Source organism: Phymastichus coffea, unplaced genomic scaffold (assembly GCF_024137745.1).
Source record: "Phymastichus coffea isolate CEN01 unplaced genomic scaffold, Cenicafe_Pcof_1.1 PCOF00002, whole genome shotgun sequence".
Classification (NCBI taxonomy): domain Eukaryota; kingdom Metazoa; phylum Arthropoda; class Insecta; order Hymenoptera; family Eulophidae; genus Phymastichus; species Phymastichus coffea.
Window position 1 is genome coordinate 15,309,593 of NW_026706813.1, and position 25,805 is coordinate 15,335,397.

Consider the following 25,805-nt stretch of genomic DNA (forward strand, 5'->3'; position numbering starts at 1 on the left):
AGTCTTTATTCTACCTTTGAACGCACTATTGATATCGTTCTAGTGAACTGTTGAGTCTTGAGCTGGATTAACAACAGCCAGTGTAGTGGTAGTAATAGTAGAAGTAGTAGTAGTAGTAGTACTAGCCGGTTCGAGACCTTCATCAACTACATCCAAAATAACGAGAGGTTCGTATATGGATTGTTCGCTATGCTTGCTCACCACAGGTTCGGCAATCGATGAGGTGGCAATAGGGGGCTGTGCCAACAGCCTACTCTTGTATTCGTTTAGCAGATGTAAAACGCTTCTAATCATGCACATAACTGCCTGCAGCTTCTGTCTGCCAGACACGATCAAGCTAGGCGAACGAGAAAGCTGATCGGCTTTGCGCAAAGCCAATGAACCCAGTGTCAACCATCTTTTGATGTCTTCGTCACTAGCATAACCTGCATTCGCCAGACGATGTGAGCGCAAGAGCAACAAAACTGTGTTCTTGAAATACTCAGCCATGATGCTAGTTACTCAACTGAGCAGATTTGACAAATCCATCGCGTTATATTCATTACTCGTCAATGCTGATTGGTTGGAAAAAGTATAGAGGGAGGGGGGGGGTGAACGATTGTGATTGATCAAAAAATTATAGTGGGACATCAACAAGTGCAAGCTCAGTATAAAAAGACATTCATTCGTCTGTATTGACGCAGTCGTCGACGTCGATTCCTCAGTTACTACGATGGATTTTGTTGTAGACGTACAGGGCTTCAAAACTACCTTAAACGAATTCGTATTCAAGGAGATTGCTGTTTGTCCTCTAGAAGAAGATCCAACTCCATCGGTGCTTCTGTTTAAACCACCTTACCCATGGGAGTGGTTATTAAAGAAAAATCAGTGTGAAAACCGGTGGTTAGCGAGCAATTTTCATGGTATTCCGTGGGAATCTGGCGATTTACCGTACGACGATCTTGGAAAAATAATGAAAAAAACACTTTTTGGAGCAACTATTTTTGTCAAAGGTCTTGAAAAAACAAAATGGTTGAGAAATTTGTTGACCAATGCACAGTAAGTGTCTTTTCGGCGCGTATCATCTTAAAGAGAAAAAAATGATATCTAATGATTTTTTACAGAACGACTGTGGTTAACGTTGAAGATTTGGGTTGTCCATCACTCAAGAATCTTTCAAACGATAGCATTTCCGTATGCAGTAACCACAACGCGTATCTATCAAATCCACCGTGTGCCTTTAAAAACGCGCTGGCTATCAGTAGATGGATGCTCGCTCGCAAAAGTCATGATATGTAATTTGATTTTTTTTATATCTAAGTTTGAAAATAAATTTAAAAAATTTAAAAAACGTATTGATCATTCCTTGTTTTTTACTCACTTATAATATATAAATTTTAGAAATGTGTATTATTATATATATAAGAAACAAAAAAAATTTAACATTAAAATACAAAAAAAATATTAGATTAAAAGAGAAAAAAAGTACACAAACATTTTTTAAAAATAATAGGAACTTTATTAAAACCAAACAAGAACAAATTTACGCAAAATAAGCACGAACGCGTTTGGTAATAGTTTGACGACATATTGGACAATCGTCAATTCTTGATGCACATTTCATGCATACAGTGATATGTCCACAAGGTAAAAAAAGTACAGCGACCCTAGCATCCACATATATCTTACATCTGGTAATTTCAAGTTGACGCAAAATATTGCCTATATCTCGCTGCGACTTTTCAACCCTTTCGCGAATTTTATTCATTTTTTCATTTTGTTTATCGATACTCCTCTTATAACCGCGTACAAATTCTTCGCAAAGAGATACCATACCAACAGTTGCATTTGCTATGGTTTTCGAAGCACATTTCTCCGTCAAATGTAAATCGGAAAAAAGCTTTGTAATAAGACTCTCAATCGATAACGATAACGCAGGCTCGTCTGTACTCGAAGGTTGACTAGTTGTTGCGCACGCTGTTGCTGCCCGATACTCGAGCTTATACGGTCCACAAACATCTTTACTTTTTCTTCGAGGAGGAGGAAGTATCGGTACGGGGCTCGATCGGATCGGCACATTGCCGCAACTTCTGTTACGAATGAAAAGGCAGCCACCATCCCAGCGCTTATGTTCCGTCATAGGGTCGTCACCTTCTTCCCAATGACGAACTTCCATACCACATTCAGAACAACGCACTTGATCGATCTGCCCCGTATAATAAAAGCCGGCCGCAGCAAGATCTGCTGGTCGTACGTGTGCGCATGTCCATTGAGACGTGAAGCTATCCAGCCTCGCTTGCTCAAATCTGCACAAATAAAAAAAATATTAAAAAATATATAAAGTATGTTCTATAAACAATGAAACAAATAATTACCTATAGTCAATCTCGTTGAAGCTCATTGTAGAATGTTCGTATAACCTTTTCTCTTTCACACTTTACACTAGTTCACTCTGGATGCGAATGCGACTGCTGATGAGATGCAGCTCATTTTTATAACGGACGATTAAGATTTCCCCCCTCCATCCTCCATTAAAAAAATTCCATACATGCCATACATTCCATTCATTCCATACATACCATACATTCCATAAAAAAAAAAAATTCATTTAATTTTTATGAGTTATACATACACGTGCGCGCGCGCGTGTGCGCGTATGCGTATGTAAAGCATGTAACTTGTGGGGAATTGACTCAACGGCCTATGCGAGTGACGTCATTTAAAACTGTCGCATATACGCACTGATTTTTTAGAGACATTTGTTGTTGTTGTTTTTAATGACGATATTTCAATTATTTTTAATTAAGAAGAAATTACCTGTCCTTTCTGTTAAATTTAATTGTTAACAATTTACATATAAATAATTAATTGTCTACATCTAATACTCTATAAGAAAAAATTAGTAACATTATTTATCGAATTTTTTTTCTCGTAATAATCTTTCGGTAATAGACATACAGGAGAATCGAACCTAGCCTCCTTTGTACCTATATGACAGTGCTCTACCGTCTGAGTCATTGTCGCTCTTTCTAAAGATAGTGCATACTAACTGTATATTACTTTATGATTTAGGAAAAAAATTATCATTTTTTTAATATTATTTTGTACGCTGAATTAAACGAACTATTTTTTAATTTTGTATATTTTAAATATTATATTGATTAACTAATTCAAAAAAAATACTTTTAACTAATTAAAAAATAATTAAAAACTAATTTTATAACTAATTAAAAAAATACTTACCTTATACTTACCTGCTCGTTTGCTGAAAATGGAGGGGGTAAGAAGAAAGAAAAACACAAGGTTAAATTTATTCGTAATTTCAAATTGTTATTGTTTTTAGTACTTACCTTTGCGGCTACGATATATTTGCACATACGTTTGAATAGCACTTAAAAGTGCTGATTTATAGAAAAATAATATAAGTTTTTTATTGAAAATTTAGCACTGAAAAGTGCTGTTTTTAAATTTATCTGATCTGATCATGATATCGATTAACTGTCGGGATTGTACAGTTTCGTCAACTTGAAAAAAAGTGGCCCAGAAAAGGGCCGATCGTTCGTTCGCTGCAACTTGTCACTATCAACGGCTTGCCACCACCTACTCTTCGTCCGTTGCGTGAGAAAAAAAGAGTGTACGCGCTATCGCGATCCTATATTAATACACATTGGCGTCTTTTCTCCGCACTAATCACATTTTCTTTAGCTACTCCCACCGCTAATTATGATCGTCTTATGCGCGCGACAAAATCAGTGCTATGGCGTAGTCTCGCGTCCCTACTCTCAAATCTTCAACCAATGACCGAAACGCGGCAAGTGTTTCAAAAATGAATAAAATTCGAACGCCTTGTAACGATACGTCATTGTGATTTTTTTTGTCGTGAAGTTAAGATCAGTGAAGAAAAATGCCGCGTGAAAACGATAGTGCAGTGAGTGATGAATTGTTGGAACAATTGTTTTCGCCGGACGATGTGCCGTGGCAAGAGGCAATTATGCAAGCCATAGAAGCACTTGGTGAGGACGTCGATCTTCACGAAGATGACGAAATCTTTGGAATAAATAATTTACCAGCATGTGAAGCGGTGGACGAAGTCGTCGAGGAGCCGCGAACACCTTCGCCGAGGAGGAACGGCGACGACATCCACGAAGCGGCAACAATACGGATGCCGCTGACACCTCCACCAACGATATTATTATTGTAAGTATCATTTTTTTCATTCTCTTTTACTCTCTCTCTCATTCTGTTTTTATAATATAATAACAAAATTATTAAAATGTAATTAATTAATTAATTAATTAATTAATTATTTAATGTTCTTATTATTATAAAATTTTATATATAATTAATACCATTATACTAATAACACAATTATATTTAAATTTTATTAATTTATCAATATAATGGTATTAGTTATACATAAATTTTTTATAATAATAAGAGCATATATGTTCTTTACATTAAAAAAGAGGTTCTGTTCTTTTTTTTCATTGAATAATATTGTATTATTCGTTATATAATATGTATGTACGTGTGTATATGAGAGAGAGAGTATTTCCAATTTTAAATTCAATGTCCTTTTCTCTCACGTAGTTAGAATTTCTTGTTTTGTTTTTGGATCGCGTTCTTTTTTTTACGATGTCTGGTTTTCGTCGTCGTAGTCGTTATCGCTGTTACTCTCATAGTTTTTATTATACATGTGTTTCCTATTACAGCAGGCAACGGTCGCCACTACAATTACTACCACCGTCTCCAAGCTTGCGATTACTACCAACGGTGAATGTGTAAGTTGAATATTGTTATATATATAGATAGATATATGAATTGATTTTTTTTTCAATTAAAGAATCTTTTTTTGCAGGTCTGATGACGATGACGACGACGACGTGGAGATGGTCTGCGAGGTGATTGTCGCGCGTCGACCACGACCACCACCATCATCACGACACGTGACACACGTCGACCTGGTGACGCCTCGAGCAGCACCTGTGATCATCGACATCACAACGCCACAACAGCCGCTCTTGGTGAACTTAGTTTCACCAGAGATGCAAGAGACGCCCTGCCGCCAACGAGAACAGGTATGATTTTTTTCTCCTTTCTTTTTTTCTAATCGGCGGTAGTATGTTCAAAGTTTTTTTCATTTTTTGTTGCAGGTCGACGACAACAGCAACAGCAACAACAACAACATGCCAGTATGCGAGGGCTGGGAGTGCGTATACTGCGCCGCTGGTAGCTGCAGTCGAAGTGCATCGAAATGGGCCGGTCAGACACGTGGTGCGCAGATTATTTACATCGAGGTCGTGCAGTCCCGAAGGTTCCCCCGCTGTGCGCCAGCCTTCTAGATCGCCGTCGCCAGGTCCCTTGAGTAGGCCCACGAGATCGCCTGTAACGGCGCTCATGCAGGATCTCCACATCACGGGGAAAAAGCGCCGGTGCGTCATGGACAAAACAGCCGACGGCGCCCCGCGCTATAAAGTTGCCAAGTTATTTCCCGCTGATCACGACGACGACGACGACGACGACGACGACGACGACGACGACGAAGACGATGACGACGACGATGGTGACGATAACTAAGCGTCGGTTTTTTTTGTACATTTTTTATATTTTTTTGTATTTTTATGTACATTTTTTTATATTTTCTTGTATTTTTTATATAATAAATAATTATTAATAATATGTCTTTTTTATTTCACCGATCAGACACACACGTACACGCGCGCACATCGAACATAAAAAAATTATTATTCGTTATATACCAATTATAATTCGTATATTTATTAAAATTTATTATCATTTGTATGTATTAGCGCTTGGGCCCTCCCCAGCAGCAGCAGCAGCAGCAGCCGTCGGCGCCGCCGCCGCCGCCGCTGCCGCCGCTGCCGCCCCCACATATCAATCGCGTGTGTAGCTAGTATACACAATACGGTATTGCCCGCGGTAACAGTGGCTGTAGCTCTAGCGGTAGAGCGTCGGCCTGCGGATCCGGAGGACGCGCGTTCGATCCCCCGATCCGTCCGTTTTTTTCAGATAAATCTAAAAATTTTTAACACACGCGCACACACACACAATAAAAAAAAATCAAAACGCGTAACACAGAACGCGCGCGCAGTGCATAGGAATCAAATCAGTGGGAGAGGGGGAAGTGCTGCAGAGAACGCACGCCACATCAGATCAAGACACATCAGATCAAGCCACATCAGATCAACTCAGTAGGGGAGGGGGAGTGTAGAACGCACCGGTATAACTCAGTGGAGGATGGGGAGGTGATGCGCGCATAGGAATCAAATCAGTGGGAGAGGGGAAGTGCTGCAGAGAACGCACGCTACATCAAATCAAGCCACATCAGATCAACTTAGTAGGGGTGGGGGAGTGCGTAGAACGCACCGGTATAACTCAGTAGGAGGGGGGGGAGTCGCCAGCGCACGGGGCGATCGGGGGGGGGGGGGAGGTGAGCTATCTTTAATGCTGATTGTTAATTTTCTTTTAAGGGGCTGTATAGTTTTTTTCCTTGTTACGGAATTTTTCTTCAGGAACATATCTTGCAGGTTGACATAGTGATACACTAGAGATTCCATGGTGAATGTTTGATCTATGTTTAGTGGATTTTTTTCATTTATAAACTTGTTTTTATTTATTATTTGTAATAGTCGTATTTGTAGAGTTTGTATATATTTGAGTCTTCCAATGTATGCTCCACCCCATGCTATAATACCGTATGTTGTTATGCTATGGAAAAGTGCATTGTAAATCATACGTAGATTATCTGTGCTCATTATCCTAGATAATTTGTAGAAAATATAAGTTAGATATTTTAGTCTATTGTATAGCATGTTTGTATGCATGTCCCATCTCATATGGCTATCGAAATGCACTCCAAGGTACTTAGTGTTATCAACTTTTCGAATGGGTGCACCCTTTATATTTATATGTAGATATGTAGAGTTGCTATTGCAGTTATTTCCAAATGCCATTTATACTGTTTTGTCAATGTTTAGTGACAGTTTATTCAATGCTAGCCAAAATGGATATTTTGTTTAAGTGGAAGTTCATATTTCTTTCGACTTCATGCCATGTTTCGCCTTTCACGATAGCTACCGTGTCATCAGCAAAAGCCAACACATTATCATTTGGTAGCAATTGTAACATATCATTTATATAGATTATGAAAAATAAAGGTCCCAATATTGTACCTTGTGGTACGCCAATGTTGACTTGTTGATATTGACTATATTCACCATTAATTTTAACTCTTTGTTTCCTATTACTTAGATAGCTTTTCATAAGTTCATACGCACTTCCTCTAATTCCATATCTATAGAGTTTTTTGAGTAGAATTTTGTGGTCCACAGTGTCAAAAGCTTTCGCTAGATCCAAGAAAGTTGCTGCTATTGATTTACTTTTATCTAGTTGATGGTATATTGAGTTAGTTAGGTAGTATAGGGCATTTTTGGTGCTAAGACCTTTTCTAAAACCAAATCGTTTATTAGAAAATAAATTATGTTTGTTGAAAAAACTTGTAATCCTGATTTGTATTAATTTTTCAAAAATGTTGGCGATATTTGATATTAAAGATATAGGTCTATAGTTTGTTGGTAGATACTTCTCTTTAGTTTTGTGGATAGGAATAATTTCAGCACTTTTTAATTCGTCAGGCCATATTTCTTTTTGTAAGCATAAATTAAAGATATAGGTCAACGGATCACTTATGTGGTTTATTATCATCTTTAGTACCTGAGTGTTGATGCCGTCAGATCCTCCATTTTTGTTGCCCATTTTTCTTATTGTTTGTTGAACTTCTATTCTATTTGTTAAATGTAGAAAAATACTGTTGTTGTTCATAGATGGTAGAGTAGTGTTATTATTTATTGGTTGTTTAATATTATTACATATCTGTTTACCTACTGTACTGAAAAATGTATTCATTTGTTCTGCAATGTCGTTTGAGTTTGTAATTTTATTATTACCTATTAATAGATGATTTATGTTATTGTTTTTTTTGGTTTTCTTCCCAATTTTGTTGTTGATTATTTTCCATAGTTTTCGTGGATTGTGTTGATTTGTTTTGATTTGATTTTTTTCATATTTTTCTTTAGCTAGATCTATGGTCTTTTTTAAAGTTTCTACATAGTTTTTATATTTTTCTCTTTTTGTTGCATTATTGGGATCTTTTTTCCAATTATTATAAAGTTTTTCTTTGTGTGCACATGATATCATTATTGCTTTAGTTATCCAATTACTTCTTGGGTTCATTTTATTCTTATTGTGTTTATTGTTATTAGATGATGCCGTAATACATGTTTGAATTTTTTCTATTAATTTGTTCGTAGCTAGATTAAGGTCTTTTATAATTTGTATGTCAGTCCAAACAGTTCTTTTGGCTTTATTTTTTAGTTTAAAATAGTTTATTATTTTGAAATTGGTTTTTTGTGTACATTTATAATTATTCCTTAAACTCATCATTATTGGGTAGTGATCATTGAAGGGTACGTTGAGGACGTAAGTTTTATATTTGACTTTTTCTAGCCTAACATAGAAATTATCTATACATGTACCTTTGTTAATATCAATATTGGATGGTCTTGTTATGGTATGTAGTCCAGGGCAATATCCATTTTCTAGCAGTACTTGTAAAAAATCTTGATCTAGTATTTCTTCTCTCAATATATCAAAATTAAAGTCTCCCATTAAAATATTATTTTTATATTTTTTGTTTATTTTCAATAATTCTTTGAGATTCAATAGGAATTCAGATTTAGATAAATCATGAGATCTGTAAATTGCAGACAGCACCAAATTTTTGTTGTTTTCTAGTGTAATATTAGAGTTAATTATTTTTAATTTATCTATTTCAAGAATTTCTGTAATTTCGGTGATTTCTTCTTTCATATACAAAACAACTCCATCTGATTTGTTTATTTTACTTTCATTGTAATATATTTTATAGTCTGGAATATTGAACATTTCATGATTGTCTAAATTCCATGTTTCTGTGCATACCATTACACATGGTTTTTTTTCGAGGTTCTTCAGAAATACTAGTAATTTATTGTAATTTTTTTTTAGGCTTCTGATGTTTATACATAGAATGATATTATTTTCTTTACATATATATTTGTTTAGATCATCAATATTATCTGTTTTATGTTCATTTTCAAATATAATATCATATAAGCTGTTATCCATATTGTAATATTGCAGAAAACTATTTAGTATTCCTGGTTTTATTACCTGTTGGACTTGGAGTAAATAATGATGATAACGATAAACTATTATTTATTCTCGGACGGTTATATATCTTGCGGGTGTTTGTTTCAAAGTTTATTCTACCAAAATATCTTTGATGAGTTGGTTGAATTGGATAATCTGTCATTTCAATATACCTTTTTATTTTCATGTTTAAAACTTCACACATTTCGCTGTCGATTGCACTATGGTTTACGTTGTAGTTTTTACTATATGTTTCATTGTGGAAAATGCAGTTTGGACATTGGAGTATGCTGCTACTACACATTTTTGCTTGGTGCTTGCCAGCACATTTATAACACGTTGGCTCTTTTTTTGCTTTTTCACACTTTCCGCCGCCGTGGTCAAAACCTGAGCAGTTGTAACACGGGTATTTGTTGATGACGTCAAAGACTCTGCAGTTTTGACATCCAATAAATAATTTGTTACTATTGTTTTTTATATGTTTATATAGAATAGATGGAACTTCTATTATTGCAGTTACTGTTTTATTTTTTTCATTTGTAAATACATGATTTACTTTGCATTTTTCTTCGTATTGACTAAAATTTCTTGCATTAATATCAGTTTCTATATCTTTTACATTTATTGTGAAAGCTTTAGAAATTCCTACTACTTTAACTATCGGTTTACGTATTTCTTCTTTTAGAACAGTAAGTGCCGGTAGTTTTTTTTGTAAAGTTTTTTCTAACACTGTGACATTTTCTTCGGTCATGCAGTTGATAATTATTGTGTCAGTATTTTTAACTTGTACACTTTTTGTTTGTATGTTTTTGTCTTTAATTAAGTAATGTGCTACTTGATTTTCTAAGTTTATGTTATCATTACTCTTTTTCTTTATTATTAATCTTGGTATTCTTTTGGATTTAGGTTTTGGTAGTGCAATTGTTTCAGCATATGTTTTTCTCATAATGTTAGTATTTGCATTTTTATTTTGTTTTTCTTTAATTAGTTCATTGAGCAATTCATTTTTTTCTTTTGTTTCTTTGTACAGTTCATTCAATAGGTTATTTTCGGCTTTTAATTGTTGTAATTCATCCAAATCATTGATCTGTGTTACATCCATATGATCATCTTTTTCATTTAAAATTTGCTTTTCATGCACAAGCTCATTTAATATTTCCTGTTTTATTTGTTCTCTACTTACAAGTTTGAATTGTGTTATGAAAGCACTAGCTTGTTCATTTAAGTCCCCATATGGCAAGTTTGATGTTAGTGCAAAATTTGGATTTAGTTACCTATTCTGCTATTATACGACCACCATATATTTTCAATATCTAAGAACATAACAAACACTTTATTTTTTTAGGTTATTCATTGTTAACGTAGCGCCTTGTTACTGATCATATACAAATGGATAATTTTATAAAACAATTCATTAATATTTTTGGATAATCGAATGGTCTTATGGATCCATTCGATGAAAAGATAAACAATAGTTTATTAACGAAACAAAATCAAATTTATATCATAAGATTTACAAATAGTATTAAATTATGCACAGAATAATTTATATCATATATATCTATTGCTTCAAGGTTACTTCGGCAAATATTTGAATAAATATGATGGATCATACGTGCCTCCAGGCTGGCGAGAGTGGGGTGGCCTTATAATGAACTCACGTTATTATAACTACAGTATCAACATAAATGGCAAAAAAATCAAACATGGTTTTGACTACAATAAAGATTACTATCCCGATTTGATAGCTAACGATAGTGTGGCTTTTATCAGACAGAGTAAACACATACTTTCACAAAAGCCAATGATGCTTGTTGCCAGTTTTCCGGCACCACATGGCCCTGAAGATTCTGCCCCTCAATATTCTGACTTATTTTTCAATGTTACTACACATCAGTAAGTATATTATCATTTTGAATAATAATGTGACGTTGCTATTTACGACCAAACATGCTATATTTATTTTATACAGTACCATTGATAAATTTTCGAAAATTTTGTGGAAGATAAGCCATTTTTTAAACAAGAATATCTCCGATTCTATTGAACGTAGAATAAAAATAAGAACTGCAAATGTAAATAGAGTAGAAATACTAACTTTTTATAGGAAGTGATAAATTTTTAAGTAATTTTTTCTATGTTTTATAGCACTTTAAAAAGTATCAATATTCCAAAGTTTATTTAATTTCTTCAATCACTTGTATTTTTGAAAATATCGATAAATAAAAATCCTGATAGAGGTCAAAACATCTTGGAAAAAATCTAAAATTTATTATCTACGACCTTTTTCGCCACAATGATTTTTAAAAAATTACAAGCGATTGAACATCATCACTAATCAAAAGTGAAATATTGATTTACCCATTTTATATGCACACACTCTCACTTACAAAATCCTTCTGGAACTGCAGAAATCGGGAACATAGTCATTACAAAAGTTCTAAGATTAAGAGAGAAGTGTCATATACATATCTACTGCTTCAATTATAACCTTGGATTTGTCTTTGACTTCAATTTTCAAAGTTATATGAAAATCAACTTTTTTACTACACTTCTCGCATAAATTAAAGGAACAAAAAAAATTTTTGGCAATTTTCAACAAGCTGTTTTTCAGTGAGAAATTGTCGTACAGGAAATAAAAAAATATAGCTTTTGAAACTTGAAGACTTTAGAATTTGATTTTTTTGGTTACAAATTTTTCGGAACACTTGTAGCCACGCAATTCTGGGATAAAGCACAAAAAAGAAATTTTCAAAAATCTTTACCATATTATTTTTCTTTACAGGCATGAAACAAATTTTTCGAGCTAGACCAATGCATAGGTCGCATAGCATGTTTATTCAGTTTCAATTTGCTTTTTGCGGGAGTCAGATACGTCTTTGAGATCGAATTTTGAATGCAAAAGGATCGTTTTTCACTCAACTGCCGATATCTCTGAAACTACTAGTCGCCCAGCAAACGGACAGGGGGTTTCGTTTTCTGCAGAAGACTTCATACAAAAATCTGGCATGGTTGATTGGAAAAAAACATTTTTTTTTTCGTTTTCAAGACAGACAAGATTTCTGATTCATTACTGATTTACCGCCAGCATTAGCGTTACCCAAAGCATACCATATAGAAGTTGCGCGGTCGAATTTACGCCTCTTTTGTGCTTACGCACGTATTTTAGATTATTCGGAAAAAATGAGACCCAGTGGTTTGTCAGTTTCCCAGTATTTAACGACTCCAAACTCATTTTCTAAAGTGTGTAATGTGTATGTGTTCAGTATCGAGTGTTCCCGCCTCTACTCCTAATTACAGCTTGCAACCTTTGTCGCATATTTGAAATGCAATTTCAGATCATCCGTTGAGGGATCTGACGCCAAACTCTTATCAGAGCGTTCTCTAATTCTGCTAAATTATTCAGATGGGGATAATTTTGACGCAATTGGCGGCTCAATATGTCCCAGACGTGCTCTATGAGATTCAGATCAGGACTCATTGCAGGATGCCTCAACAATCTAATGTTGTTCCTCTGAAAAAATTGATGGGTGATATTCGCTGTGTGAGGCCTAGTATTATCTTGCATTAAAATAAATCCTCTCCTGTTTCGTGCTAACGGTAACACGTGAGATTGTAAGATTCGATCGATGATCATCGACTGTGCCGGCGGCTATTACTACCTCCTCTTGTACTATAACCCGCACCGCTCCTTTCTTTCTTACTTGCCCGAATGTAATGAAACGGTGAATTCGCTTCTATTGGTACTACTATAGATTTATACATATATATCGGACGTTTGCTCTTAAAATACTTTTTGTTGTACAAACATTAATTGCTCGCTTTTCCTTTCCGCGAGCTGTATTGGTCTTTTCGAACAATGTTCTTAGTTTATCACAGCGTTATTAGTCCGAAAATACATTTCGAACCTTATCATAGCTACGATGCACTAAGCGAAGGTGAGGAGAGAACGTTAAAAAAATAAATAAATGAGAGCAGGCAAAAGTTGAGGAATCCCTAAACAAAAGGACAATGTACAATTAATCGCGTTAACTTCTATTGCGCTCAGCACTTAGCATAAAAATTGACGGTACTAATGGATACCGAAGAGCGACAGCATTAAGCACTTTCCAAGCTTTAATCTACTATCTCTCATTCTGTGGCCGTCGGTTAAAGTGAAATGCCAGAAGGAAACAAATGACCCAGCGCAAGCATTATAGCTCTGCGATGCTATCTCATCTGCACGACTACTTGCACCTAAAGGAACACTGACTCACTTCGTTCCCATAAACTTATGACAATAATTTTATTCTATACGATAAACGGAGTCGAGTTTCTGTTTTATGCTGATAAATATTAAATTAATTAAAATATTGGAGCTTATAAATTGCCAACAAAATGTTCCAGTAACTCTCGCTTAAATAATTTTAACGGAATCTAGTTTGAAAGCGTAACGTAAAAGAACGTTTAATTTTTGTTGTTGAAATATTATTAATTTTGCTTAATGCACGTGCACAAAATATGAAAACATGTTCTTCGTTTGTCAGACGAATTGGAAAAATGTTTGCCGGTTGAAAAAAAAAAATTCTTTACGCGTTTTACACTTGAGCGGAGAATTTCGCTCGTAGGTAACATTATCGGACTTGACATTTTTTTAATTTTATATTTTTTAGTTTTTTGCTTTAGCACGTATCGCCCTTCGACGAACCGACAGCTACACGATTGCTCAGGCTCGCAGGAAATTTACGAGCATGACGTAATTTCCGTAGCAGTAGTACCTACACATAGTCTCGCGAGTGAGCGCTTTTTACGAGACAGTCCGCGAAGCGCGCGTCCAACAAGAAAGTTCTGAGCGTTTATCACGCTACCCGATGCATCCTGTGGCAAGTTCTTTGGGCTCGGCAATTTATGGAACATCGACCTCTCGAGAGCTTTTTAATATTGGCCTTTTTATAGCTGTATATACTATACGCGACGCGCGATAAATATTTTCTCTACTTTTGAAGACACTAAAATGATGCTAAGGCTGTACTAAAAATCGCAGTACCGATTCATTACTTCTTGTACTTTAAAAACGGACATTTTTCATTGTAAGCATCCAACAAATCATGAAAATAACTCACGTACAGCGAGAAATGTCATGGATATTTAAATATCCAGAAATTGACAGTCTTTATTGACTCGAATTATAATAAATTTAGGAAATACATATTATTTATAATAATAGCAAGTCGCCTGGGTATATTTATAGAAATTAATACGTGTACATAATTTAACGTAAGGCATTTAATATTAACAGTCAATCACTAAAGCAGTACGAGAATCCCGTAAGATTGCAGCCCAAACCATCACTGATCCTCCACCGTAAGCAGCTATGGGACGAATAAAACGCTGTTGATAACGTTGACCTGTACGACTCGACAAGCTCGAAGTCTTCGGTGGTTACCATGTAAGCAAAACCGAGACTCGTCAGAAAAAAAAACGCTGTTCTAATTTCTCATTGACCAGTTTACATGGTTGTTAGCGTACTGCAGATGAGCTCTACGATGTGCAACTGTCAACATCATTCCACGGGCAGTAGTTCGAGCACGGAGTCCAGATTCGTGAAGACGATTTTTTATCGTCGATCGAGAAATGTTTTGTAATGTCCGATAATTAATAGTATCATTTTATTTTATTTTTTTTATTTTTTTTATTTTTTTTTATTTCTTTTTGTATTACGACGTCAATGCATCAAACTGCACAATTTTGAGAAGCAAAAATAAGTTGGAAAGTTTCTTTTCTCAAGGTTTCTTCAAATTCCAAGAGAAGACAAGCTGACCAAATAGTTTGCGATTAGAAAATAGGTATAAAAAATTTTACGACTTTGTTATGTGCGTCCATATGCTTAGGATGTCCTTGTACAAATAGCATGGTCTGCCGACGTCCAAACCCTATATGGAATGCAGAAAAAAAAAGAGAAAGCTCCTCTTATGCGTTTTCCACCGAGTTTTCATTTTCCGTTTAGCTTAGTCATCAAAAGTTAGAAAATTATTTCATTCAATTGAGTAGTTTGTGCAGTTAGATAAATTAAGTCATACGATTTACCATTTAAGCTACGTTTTATTTAAGCTCCATTTTATATTTAAAGATGTAAATAAATAACATTTGAGAATTAAATATAATTCTCAGATTGTTATTTATATATAATATATATAATGACTTATAATAGATAATACTTAATATGTTAAGTCCTTGCACGTTATAATTTTATAATAGTACTTTTATACGCGATTCGGCATGAGTAACTCCATCTGTCTTAAAGTAACTGTATGTTTCCCTATTGCAGGAAAATTTCCGCCAATCAGTTTTGAAGTTGCCATTCCCAAATCCTTCAGAGCCCCTTGCGGCCTTATCTTGAAAAAGAGCGCATCCTGAGAGAATGTGCTAAGTAAGGCGCGAACTGTTCGCCACTGCTACGCCATCCGCAGCAAGAAGAGCCACGCTCAAAGGATACACTCTCTCTCAAGAAGCCCAAGGATTCTATTTTGGAAAATTAACAAGGTTCACAATTATCTTTCAAAGGACTCTACAAAAAAAATATATAAATTAAGTTTTATTTCAAATATAAATTTTTTTTACATTTCTTCACCTTTCATAATCTATTTTTCCTAATTCTGTATCGCTCGGTCCTCTCGTTGAAAAACGAGTTTGATAGACTTGATACAATAGTTTAACGCTCAGAACTTGGATCATTAGGATCTTTATAGGTCTGAGTGGAATCTATAATTGATAGTTCTCTGTGCCTTCTGAAAAGATTGGCGCTAGAATAATCTATTTAGATTCAGGGATTAGAAAAACATCCGCACCGTGCGCATCAAACTTTTCGGTATTTGTAACCAAACCAATTTTTCCTTACCCGGGTAAAGAGAAATCACAGCCCGAAAAGGATTAGAATTTCCCGCCTCACAAAAAAGTGACACGTAACATTGGAGGCCCCGTTGTTGTTGGTTAAAAATACTCTATAGAAATCCTGCTATCTGTAAAAATCTTTTTATTATATGAATTTTCTTACTAGCCTTACTTTGAAATTTTGAAAATCTTTTTGAGAGAGAAAAAAAAATTCATATCCTATTGTGTATTGTAAAAGAAAGGAATATTTTTTGTATTATTGAAAAATTAAACATAACTACAGAGTCTTGGTAATTGTAATATTTATCAGTGAAAAATACGTATTTAGAAGAAGAAAAAAAAATCACTTGATTAGAATATTTTGTAGTGTGAAAAATATTTAGTAAAAAGTAAAGAAAAAAATTCACACTACAATTTTCTGTGGAAAAAAAATCTCTGTTTGTAATTGAAAAGAAAAAAAAAATTGGAATTAGTTTTGTGTAAAAGTAAAAAAAAAATAAAAATAAAGTTTTATTGTGAATATTCAAAGTTTCAAATAAAATTCGAGAAATAATTTTTGTTTCTTTTATTATTAACTAATAAAAGTATAGTCTTTGAAATAAAAAATAAAAAAATTGAGAAATTATAAAAAAAAAATTTGGAAAAAAAAAAAAAAGCTTTAAAGAGACTTTTTTGTTATTGTTTTTCTCTGTCTATTAGTGGATTGTGGGTATAAGATCAAACGAAAAAATAACCTATCTCAAAGAGCACGGAGAAAGTTAAAAAAAAGGGCACCACCTATCCTTTTAAAGAAAGTATTGCAAGACGAGCCATTGCCGCACTCAAGTTGTTCTCCACCTTTGCAGCCCCCATTGCCATTGCCATAAATTTTGCCAAATTTACCCCTTACTCTTGAAGAAAAGGGAGCATTTATTGCAAGAAACGTTTGTGTAGTTATAAGCTTAGTATGAATGAAAATTATTATAAAGCTTCATAAATATTGTTAATTTTCTTGGTTGTATAAATAATATTGAATAAATACTAAATCAATATTCAAAAGTAATTGTCTGCAATTAACAGGATGTTTATCGGTTGTATGGATCTCATGCATGACTAAATCAGTATCGGGCAATTCGTCACCGGGTAGATAAAAAACGTCTCGTACCTCGTTAATTAGCTTAATTGTGTAATTTCTTTCTTCATCATTCATGTGCTCTAGATTTACATACTTTTCAATTTTTTGATTATCATCATTATCTTTATTTTCTTCAACTAACAAGTCTGCAATACCTAAATTACCTTCATCTTCAATAAAATTTTTCGCATTAAAATCATCAAAAGTTTCATTTTACGAAATACTAAAAATATGTCTTTTTCCAAGACTAGAAGTCTCACGTTCAGCAAATGTAGTTTCAAATGCATTTAATTCAATTAGATCAGCTTTCTCTTCAAGAAAATCAACTTTTAGAGAGGCAAAACTGAGTGGCAGTTTATCATCGTTATTTTGTAAAATAAGTGGCATAAGATTGCCATTGGCTATAAAGATATGGTTTATAAAATCAATTATTGCTTTACTCTCTTCAAAAAATGATGCACCTAGTACACCTTCATTAGGTAATTCAAAATCATCAGTAACAACATGAAATACAACATCTAAGCCAAGAATAGTCATTATAGTGATACTAATCGTTGTTTGTGCATTCAGATCAATACCTTTCAAATGTATTATTGTTTTTTCATCAATTTCAGTCAATGGAGATAAACTACCTTTTCTAATTAAATTACACTCAGAACCAGTATCAATAAGAAAATAATCTTTCGTTTCCGTATAAATATTATGAAACTGTACAGTTGGCAAAATTTGACTAGGACGTCTTTTGAGCGCGTTAAAATTATTGATTTTAATTTTTTGTTTATTTTTTATTTTTGTTGCACAAAATTGATAATCATCACAATTTTTAGAAGCAATAGAATACCGACCAACTTTAAATTTTCTTTCATCAAAATCGATAATAGCTTTGTTTTCAGTGAAATAATTCAAACCAAGAACAGCATCAGTAGTGATCGGAAAGTTACCATTAACAATAACAAATTCTGTAGGTTTATCAAAAAGTTCTAAAGTAAAAGTTCCAATAGTAAGATAAGGATCTAGACCAATATCTTTTAAAGTAACTCTTCTCTCGCGATTAATAATTGATAAATTATCGCGTAAAATAGGCAACTTCAAAATATTAGCTTTAAATCCGGAATCGAGCATAATAGTGAATTTTTTATTTTCCGAAAGATTAGCACTTATAACAGGTACTTGAGTAAAAACTCTTAAGGCATTAAACGAAGAAAAGCATCAACTACTTCCTCCAATTAGCGCTGTGTTGGATTGTTCGGCCTCTGTGTCGCGCCCTGTTGAGAGGTCAAGTTCCCGTTTCCCGAATTTTTATTTTTCAATTTGTAACATTCGGATTTTAAATGCCTTTCTTCTTGCATTAAAAACATTCAAGGTTGCTCTTACAATTTTTTGCATTATGTCCGCGACGGTTACATATTTGGCAGATGCTGTCATTATCAGGATTATCTCGTCTGGTGCGGTAATCCTTAGCCGTGTGACTAGTTCGATCGCATAGTTGAAAAATTGTTCCTGACCGACAATCGAGTGCTATGTGACCATAGCGATTATAAATTTGACAGGTGCTTTGATATTTTATTTTTTTAAAACAACGATCTTCAGAATAACCAGTTTTTTTGCAATAATTGCACGGTTGGTTCTGATTAGAAACTGAATTGCACGTCAAAGCTGTATGCCCTACAGTATGATAAATCTGACACGTATTTGCAATCTTCTTTGGGGCGGCTTGAGTGATCTTTTTACTAAAGTTAGTTCTTAATGTGGATAACAATTCAAGATCTTTTTCCACTTTAATGGCATTCTTTATCGTATCCGAATTCGTTTCGACCGGTAAGTTTACTTTAATTTTGGATTTTAAACCTTTCTTGAAGCTATCAAATACGTATACCAATCCTCGAGCTGGTTACCCTGCCACGTTCTAACCCAACCCCGATCTCCTACACCCGAATTTCATCAACCCTCGAGCTCGTTACTCTGTCACGCTGTAACCCCAAGCTCTTAACCCCAATTTTCTTAATCCTCGAGCTGGTTACTCTCTACCCCCGAACGTTCTAACCCCGAACTCCTACACCCGAATTTCTTTAACCCTCAAGCTGGTTACTTTGATATTAATCTAGAAGTAATTGATGATCAATTTGAAGAAATACATGGTGTAGACTGTGCCGAGGTACCTACTTGTACGGGAACAAATACGGTACTCGACGATGGATATAAAAGAAAAGCTGTTGAATACTGGGAAAGTGGTAAGAAAAAGAAATTGTCTTCAAGTTCCGTCCAGAGTAAATATAAACAAGTTTCGTCAGAACATCAGTTGAGTACTTGGAAAAGCAAATTTTGACAGGCGCGATCAAAATAGAGAATCTGTTTAAAATTTCAGATTATACTTTATAATTATTCAAAAATACTTTAGATCGGAAGTTAACAGTGCATGATTTAGATCTTAAAAGATGGGCTTCACAAAAAAAGTATGAGTGAGATGTGCATTGGTTTAAAGCCTCACCCAATTGGATATTGCTATTCAAAAAAATGCATAAAATTGTATCGCGTAAAATAACTAAATATGTGACTAAAGTATTTGTTGAAAATGAGGCTAGTTTAAAGTTAGATTGTCAAAATTTTATCAACCTCATAAAAACAGAATTATGAACCAAAAGTGCAAGTAACATATATAATTCCGATCAAAGTGAATTCAGTTTAGAAATGCATACTGGCAGAACATTGAGCGAAAAAGATAAGAAGACAGTCGAATCAATAGTACAATCAGTATCATCGACTACGCATAGTTATACAATTCAACGGACAATATCTGCAGAATATCTGCAGGTACTTTGCTATCATCCCTTTTTATGATATTAAAAGAAACAAACGGAGTGTTTGGATCCATTGTATCAAAATAATTATTCAATGTACCTAATATATTTTTGCGAGTAAGTTCATTAGGAAAGCTGTCGAGTGAATCACTTCAAACATGGTTGCAACATATATTTTTTCCTAACTATGGGAAAACAGCAATTTTATTACTAGACTCATGGAGTGGACAGTGTGAACGAGCTGTAAGAGAAGTGACACCAGCAGATACAAATTTTCGATTGATGACAATTCCTAAGGGTACGACAGGCAAAATTCAACCACTGAATGTATTCGGTTTTCGATTTTGAAAAAACTTTCTAAGAAAAATATCTGATGCCATTATTTTATTCGGATCAAACATCAGTTTACATGAGAGGAATAATATTCTAAAATTACAGTATATCACACATAATCAATTATCTTCACCTACATTCAAAAGCGTATTTAAATATGCTTGGTACAAAAGTGGGTACTTGGATAAAAAACTTGATTCGTTCGACAATCTTGTTGAATATTGCTTCGAAATTTCAGAACAGCCTATCTGCGATATTTGTGAGAAAATAGCAATTATAAAATGTGCATGGTTCAACAAACTAATATGTCTACAGCATTTATTTATAGATTATCATTATTCTTCACAATATGTACAGTGATAACGATCTTTTTATATTCAAAAAATCTAATCTCAATATCAGATGAAATGACGAATTAATATAACGTAAATATAACATAAACATAAAATAAATTTAACGTTATCTTCTACAATTATTTCGCCTATATCCTTTTCTTCAGAGATATTACAAATATGTCGAAATTGGGATTATGAATAACAGAGAACCGGATTTCGGACTAGAAAATTGGAAAGGGCAGGGTAACCAGCTCGAGGGTTAAGGAAATTGGGGTTAAGAGTTTGGGGTTAATTAAAAGGTTACTTAAAATTTTAACGTGCAAGGACTTAACATACTTAAGTATTATCTATTATAAGTCATTAAATATATATATATTGCAACGATTACCGAAAATCGTTCGACTCGCGCGAGGTTAATAAGCGGCTGAACGAGAAAAGCCGCGATCGGTTCGCGAGAGAGAGAGGGCGCGTAGGGGCAATGACCGGGAGGGGAGAGTTCAACAGGCAGTATGACTGTGTTACTCGGTCCGGTGAGATCACCTCTACGCTTTGTGTGCCAAAGAACTGGACATTTTATATCTAAGTGAGATCCAGGGAGCAAGGACTTGTTGAAGTGAGTGGAGTGTTCGTGCGCAGCCACAGCAGCAACAACCACAGCAGCAACAACCACAGCAGCAACAACCTCGACAGTAACAACCTCAGCAGCAACACTAACAGTAATAGCAATAACAGTATCCCCAACCATCTCGCGGTAGGTGCACTATTTGCAATTTCATTGTTGGCGTGCGATTCCGCGCAGCGTGCGCGAAGAAGTAAATTAACCGCTCGTAGTTCGCGGCGATCGCGGTTTTCTCTCTCTCTCCCATCTAGCGTGTATTGTCATTCGCGTTTGCGTGCGCAAGACTCTCAGCAAATCCCCCGTGTACTTGGTTAATTTGAATAAAGCGTTTAACAGAGATTCTTAATCGAGTCATCGTTTCGTCTATCCTTTGTCCGGAGTGTGTATCATCGTTTATATTCGATTCAAATAAGCCGGTAGCGTAGCAAGGATCACGCAGAGATCGGTAGAGGCGAATCGCCAATCTAGTTTCAAGCAGCAGCCGCAGGAGCGCTGCTAAGCAGGAGCGCCAGCGCCGCCAAGTGGCGAGTTGGGGAACCCAACTCGGATTGGCGAGGAGACGCTGCGTAGGCGCACTCCCGGACAAGGTAGGTTGATGTGCTTCGAGCACATAGATAACTAGGCGTCGTTTAGCCATCAAATAGGTACATTTAAGGGAAATTACAGGTTAAACGGCAGCCTGTTACAATATATATATATATATAACTCTCAGATTGTTATATATATATATATATATATAACAATCTGAGAGTTATATTTAATTCTCAAATGTTATTTATTTACATCTTTAAATATAAAATGGAACTTAAATAAAACGCAGCTTAGATGGTAAATCGTATGACTTAATTTATCTAACTGCACAAACTACTCAATAGAATAAAATAATTTTCTAACTTTTGATGATTAAGTTATTTAGTTATTTTACGCGATACAATTTTATGCATTTTTTTGAATAGTAATATCCAATTGAGTGAGTCTTTAAACCAATGCATATCTAACTCATACTTTTTTTGTGAAGCCCATCTTTTAAGATCTAAATCATACACTGTTAACTTCCGATCTATAGTATCTTTGAATAATTGTAAAGTATAATCTGAAACTTTAAACAGATTCTCTCTTTTGATCGCGCCTGTCAAAATTTGCTGTTTCCATGTACTCAACTGACGTTCTGACGAAACTTGTTTATATTTACTCTGGACGGAACTTGAAGACAGTTTCTTTTTCTTACCACTTTCCCAGTATTCAACAGCTTTTCTTTTATATCCATCGTCGAGTACCGTATTTGTTCCCGTACAAGTAGGTACCTCGGCATAGTCTACACCATGTATTTCTTCAAATTGATCATCAATTACTTCTGGATTAATATCAAAATCATCATCAAGGAAACATAAGTTCTCACTTGTCTTACATTCAATACCTGAATTCGTTTCAATGCTTTTTCTCAATATATCTTCAACATAATCGTGTGGCTGCTTCTCTGCACAGCGTGGCAGGGTAACCAACTCGAGGGTTGGTGAGATTGGGGTGTAGAAGTTACGGGTTATAGCGTGGCAGGGTAACTAGCTCGAGGTTTAAGGAAATTGGGTTCGGGGAAGTAGGGGATCAGGGTAACAAATGAATGCTCTGTTCACTGTCCATTGAAGGGATAGCAGCCTCTGGTGACAGATGCTGTATACTTTTGTGTTAGATTTTAAACGGAATTTCATAAACTTCATTTCTTTTGAAAAAATTTTGCTTTTCTTAGCTTTTCTTTCAGGTGAGTTAAGGGGTTGCAACCCCTGTAGACGAAATCCATATATTTAGCTAAAATTTTTTAAAAGAATTTTTTAGAGTTTGTTTCGTTGAACACTGTGCATAAAATACGAAAATTTCGCTATAAAATGGTGTTGAGGGGTAACTTTCGGGGGTAGCTTTCACCCTCTAAATAGTTTATTCAGCAGAACATGTGTTTGGCTTTTTTGAGCGTCATAGAACATGAAATTACCAGCATAATCTGCAATTAATAACTGCTTATATTATATTCATAACATTAAGGGGTAGTTCACCCTCGAAATAAAAGATAATAGGAAAACCCCGAAACACATCAATTTTGTTTTATCATTTTCTACTAGAATATCAGTTTTTTAATTTTTTTAACATAATTGTTTGATTTTGTAAGGTAAAAATACACTTAAAAATACAGTTTTTTCTCTATACAACGTAGGGGTTGCAACCCCCGGGGACCAAATTGATGTGTGTCTGTTACTTTTATTATAAGTATCTTGTGTTTTTTTGTTTCAGAAAAAAATATTCATTACAACTAAAGATATTGCTATAGAACTGCTTTTAGGGCTGTTTTTTGGGGTAGGTTTCATCCCTTAAATAGCTTTTTCCGCCGATAAAAAAAATACGGGTCTTTTATTTTTTTACGAACTATAACATTTCTCAATTGCAGAAAAATCGGAGGTGGAGGGTTGGGGTGGTTCCCTAGTTAGAAAGATTCCCTAGTCCGAAGTAGAGAGCGTTAGTTCAAATAGTTCAATTGACTTAGAAAATACTATTATTGACAGTAAAAGTAGTAGTTTAAATAAATCAGAAAGTAATATTTATTTGCGAATTAAAGACTTATCTAATAAAATGTCGAACAACGAATATGATATAGCTGTCGCAACTGCAGGTCTTATAAATAGAACTACTTTTCATGATGTGCTATCAATAATTCCAAAATTTGATGGAAAAACTGAAAATCTTACAACATTTGCCGAAGCTTGCAGGGAAGCAAGATCCATATTAGATGGAGTCAATGAGTCAATCAGAGCCTCATCTCACCAAATTCATTAAGTTTAAGTTGGAAGGCGAAGCTCAGGCATCAACTATTGACATTACATTTGACTCTATAGATGAATTAATAAAACACTTAACACATATTTTTGGTTCTGCGCAAACACTTAATCAACTGCTCGGTGAACTTGGAAACGAGTTTCAGCGAGAAGATGAAAAGGTTATTGTTTTTTCAAATCGCCTAAGAAAGTTAACCACTAAAATTCTTGAAGCAAAGAAAGAAGAAGGCGGCACGTCAACCGTTACTAAAGAATTTAAAGATATTATAAAAGAAAACGTATTTTATTGCTTCAAGAAAGGTTTAAAATCCGAAATTAAAGTAAACTTACCAGTCGGAACGAATTCGGATAAGATAAAGAATGCCATTAAAGTGGAAAAAGATCTTGAATTGTTATCCAAATTAAGAACTAACTTTAGTAAAAAGATCACTCAAGCCGCCCCAACGAAGATTCCAAATACGTGTCAGATTTATCATACTGTAGGGCATACAGCTTTGACGTGCAATTCAGTTTCTAATCAGAACCAACCGTGCAATTATTGCAAAAAAACTGGTCATTCTGAAGATCGTTGTTTTAAAAAAATAAAAGATCAAAGCACCTGTCAAATTTATAATCGCTATGGTCACATAGCACGCGATTGTCGGTCAGGAACAATTTTTCAACTATGCGATCGAACTGGTCACACGGCTAAGGATTACCGCACCAGACGAGATAATCCTGATAATGACAGTATCTGCCAAATATGTAACCGTCGCGGACATAATGCAAAAAATTGTAAGAGCAACCTTGAATGTTTTTAATGCAAGAAGAAAGGACATTTAAAATCCGAATGTTACAAATTGAAAAATAAAAATTCGGGAAACGGGAACTTGACCTCTCAACAGGGCGCGACACAGAGGCCGAACAATCCAACACAGCGCTAATTGGAGGAAGTAGTTGATGCTTTTCTTCGTTTAATGCCTTATGAGTTTTTACTCGAGTACCTGTTATAAGTGTTAATCTTTCGGAAAATAAAAAATTCACTATTATGCTCGATTCCGGATTTAAAGCTAATATTTTGAAGTTGCCTATTTTACGCGATAATTTATCAATTATGAATCGCGAGAGAAGATTTACTTTGAAAGATATAGGTCGAGATCCTTATCTTACTATTGGAACTTTTACTTTAGAACTTTTTGATAAACCTACAGAATTTGTTATTGTTAATGGTAATTTTCCGATGACTACTGATGCTGTTCTTGGTTTGAATTATTTCACTGAAAACAAAGCTCTTATCGATTTTGATGAAAGAAAATTTAAAGTTGGTCGGTATTCTATTGCTTCTAAAAATTGTGATGATTATCAATTTTGTGCAACAAAAATAAAAAGAATCAATAACACAGGCCGACAAAAAATTTTACCAAGAAACCGAGTATAGTTTTCCGAAGGTTTTTTGCGCGCTGAATCCGAATCCGAGGTCAGAATTACTCTGGTGGCTCCGGTTTTCGAGATATCCTAACCTTAAAGTGCAAAAAACGCGATTTTTGCCTATATTTGAGGTTATGTAGCAAAGAAAAGAAATTTTTTTTCAAAAAACTGTATACGTCAAATTAAAGTATGAGTTTTCTTCTTTCAAATGCCGTTGAGTATGCTCGGATATCTTTTTTTTTCACGAAGTTACACAAATTTGAAAATTTCAAATTTTATGAATTTAAAAAGCACCACACCATTCAGCCCAAGCTATCTAAC

General features: G+C 34.6%; 1 protein-coding gene across 1 annotated transcript in view; it reads left to right on the forward strand.

Moving 5' to 3' along the window:
* The window catches only part of LOC131663122 (extracellular sulfatase SULF-1 homolog), a 566,756-nt gene that overhangs the window by 161,121 nt on the left and 379,830 nt on the right, over nt 1-25,805 (forward strand). The window contains exon 4 of the mRNA XM_058933233.1: nt 10,764-11,085. Coding sequence (XP_058789216.1) covers nt 10,764-11,085 — 322 coding nt within the window. The remainder of the gene's footprint in view (nt 1-10,763; nt 11,086-25,805) is intronic.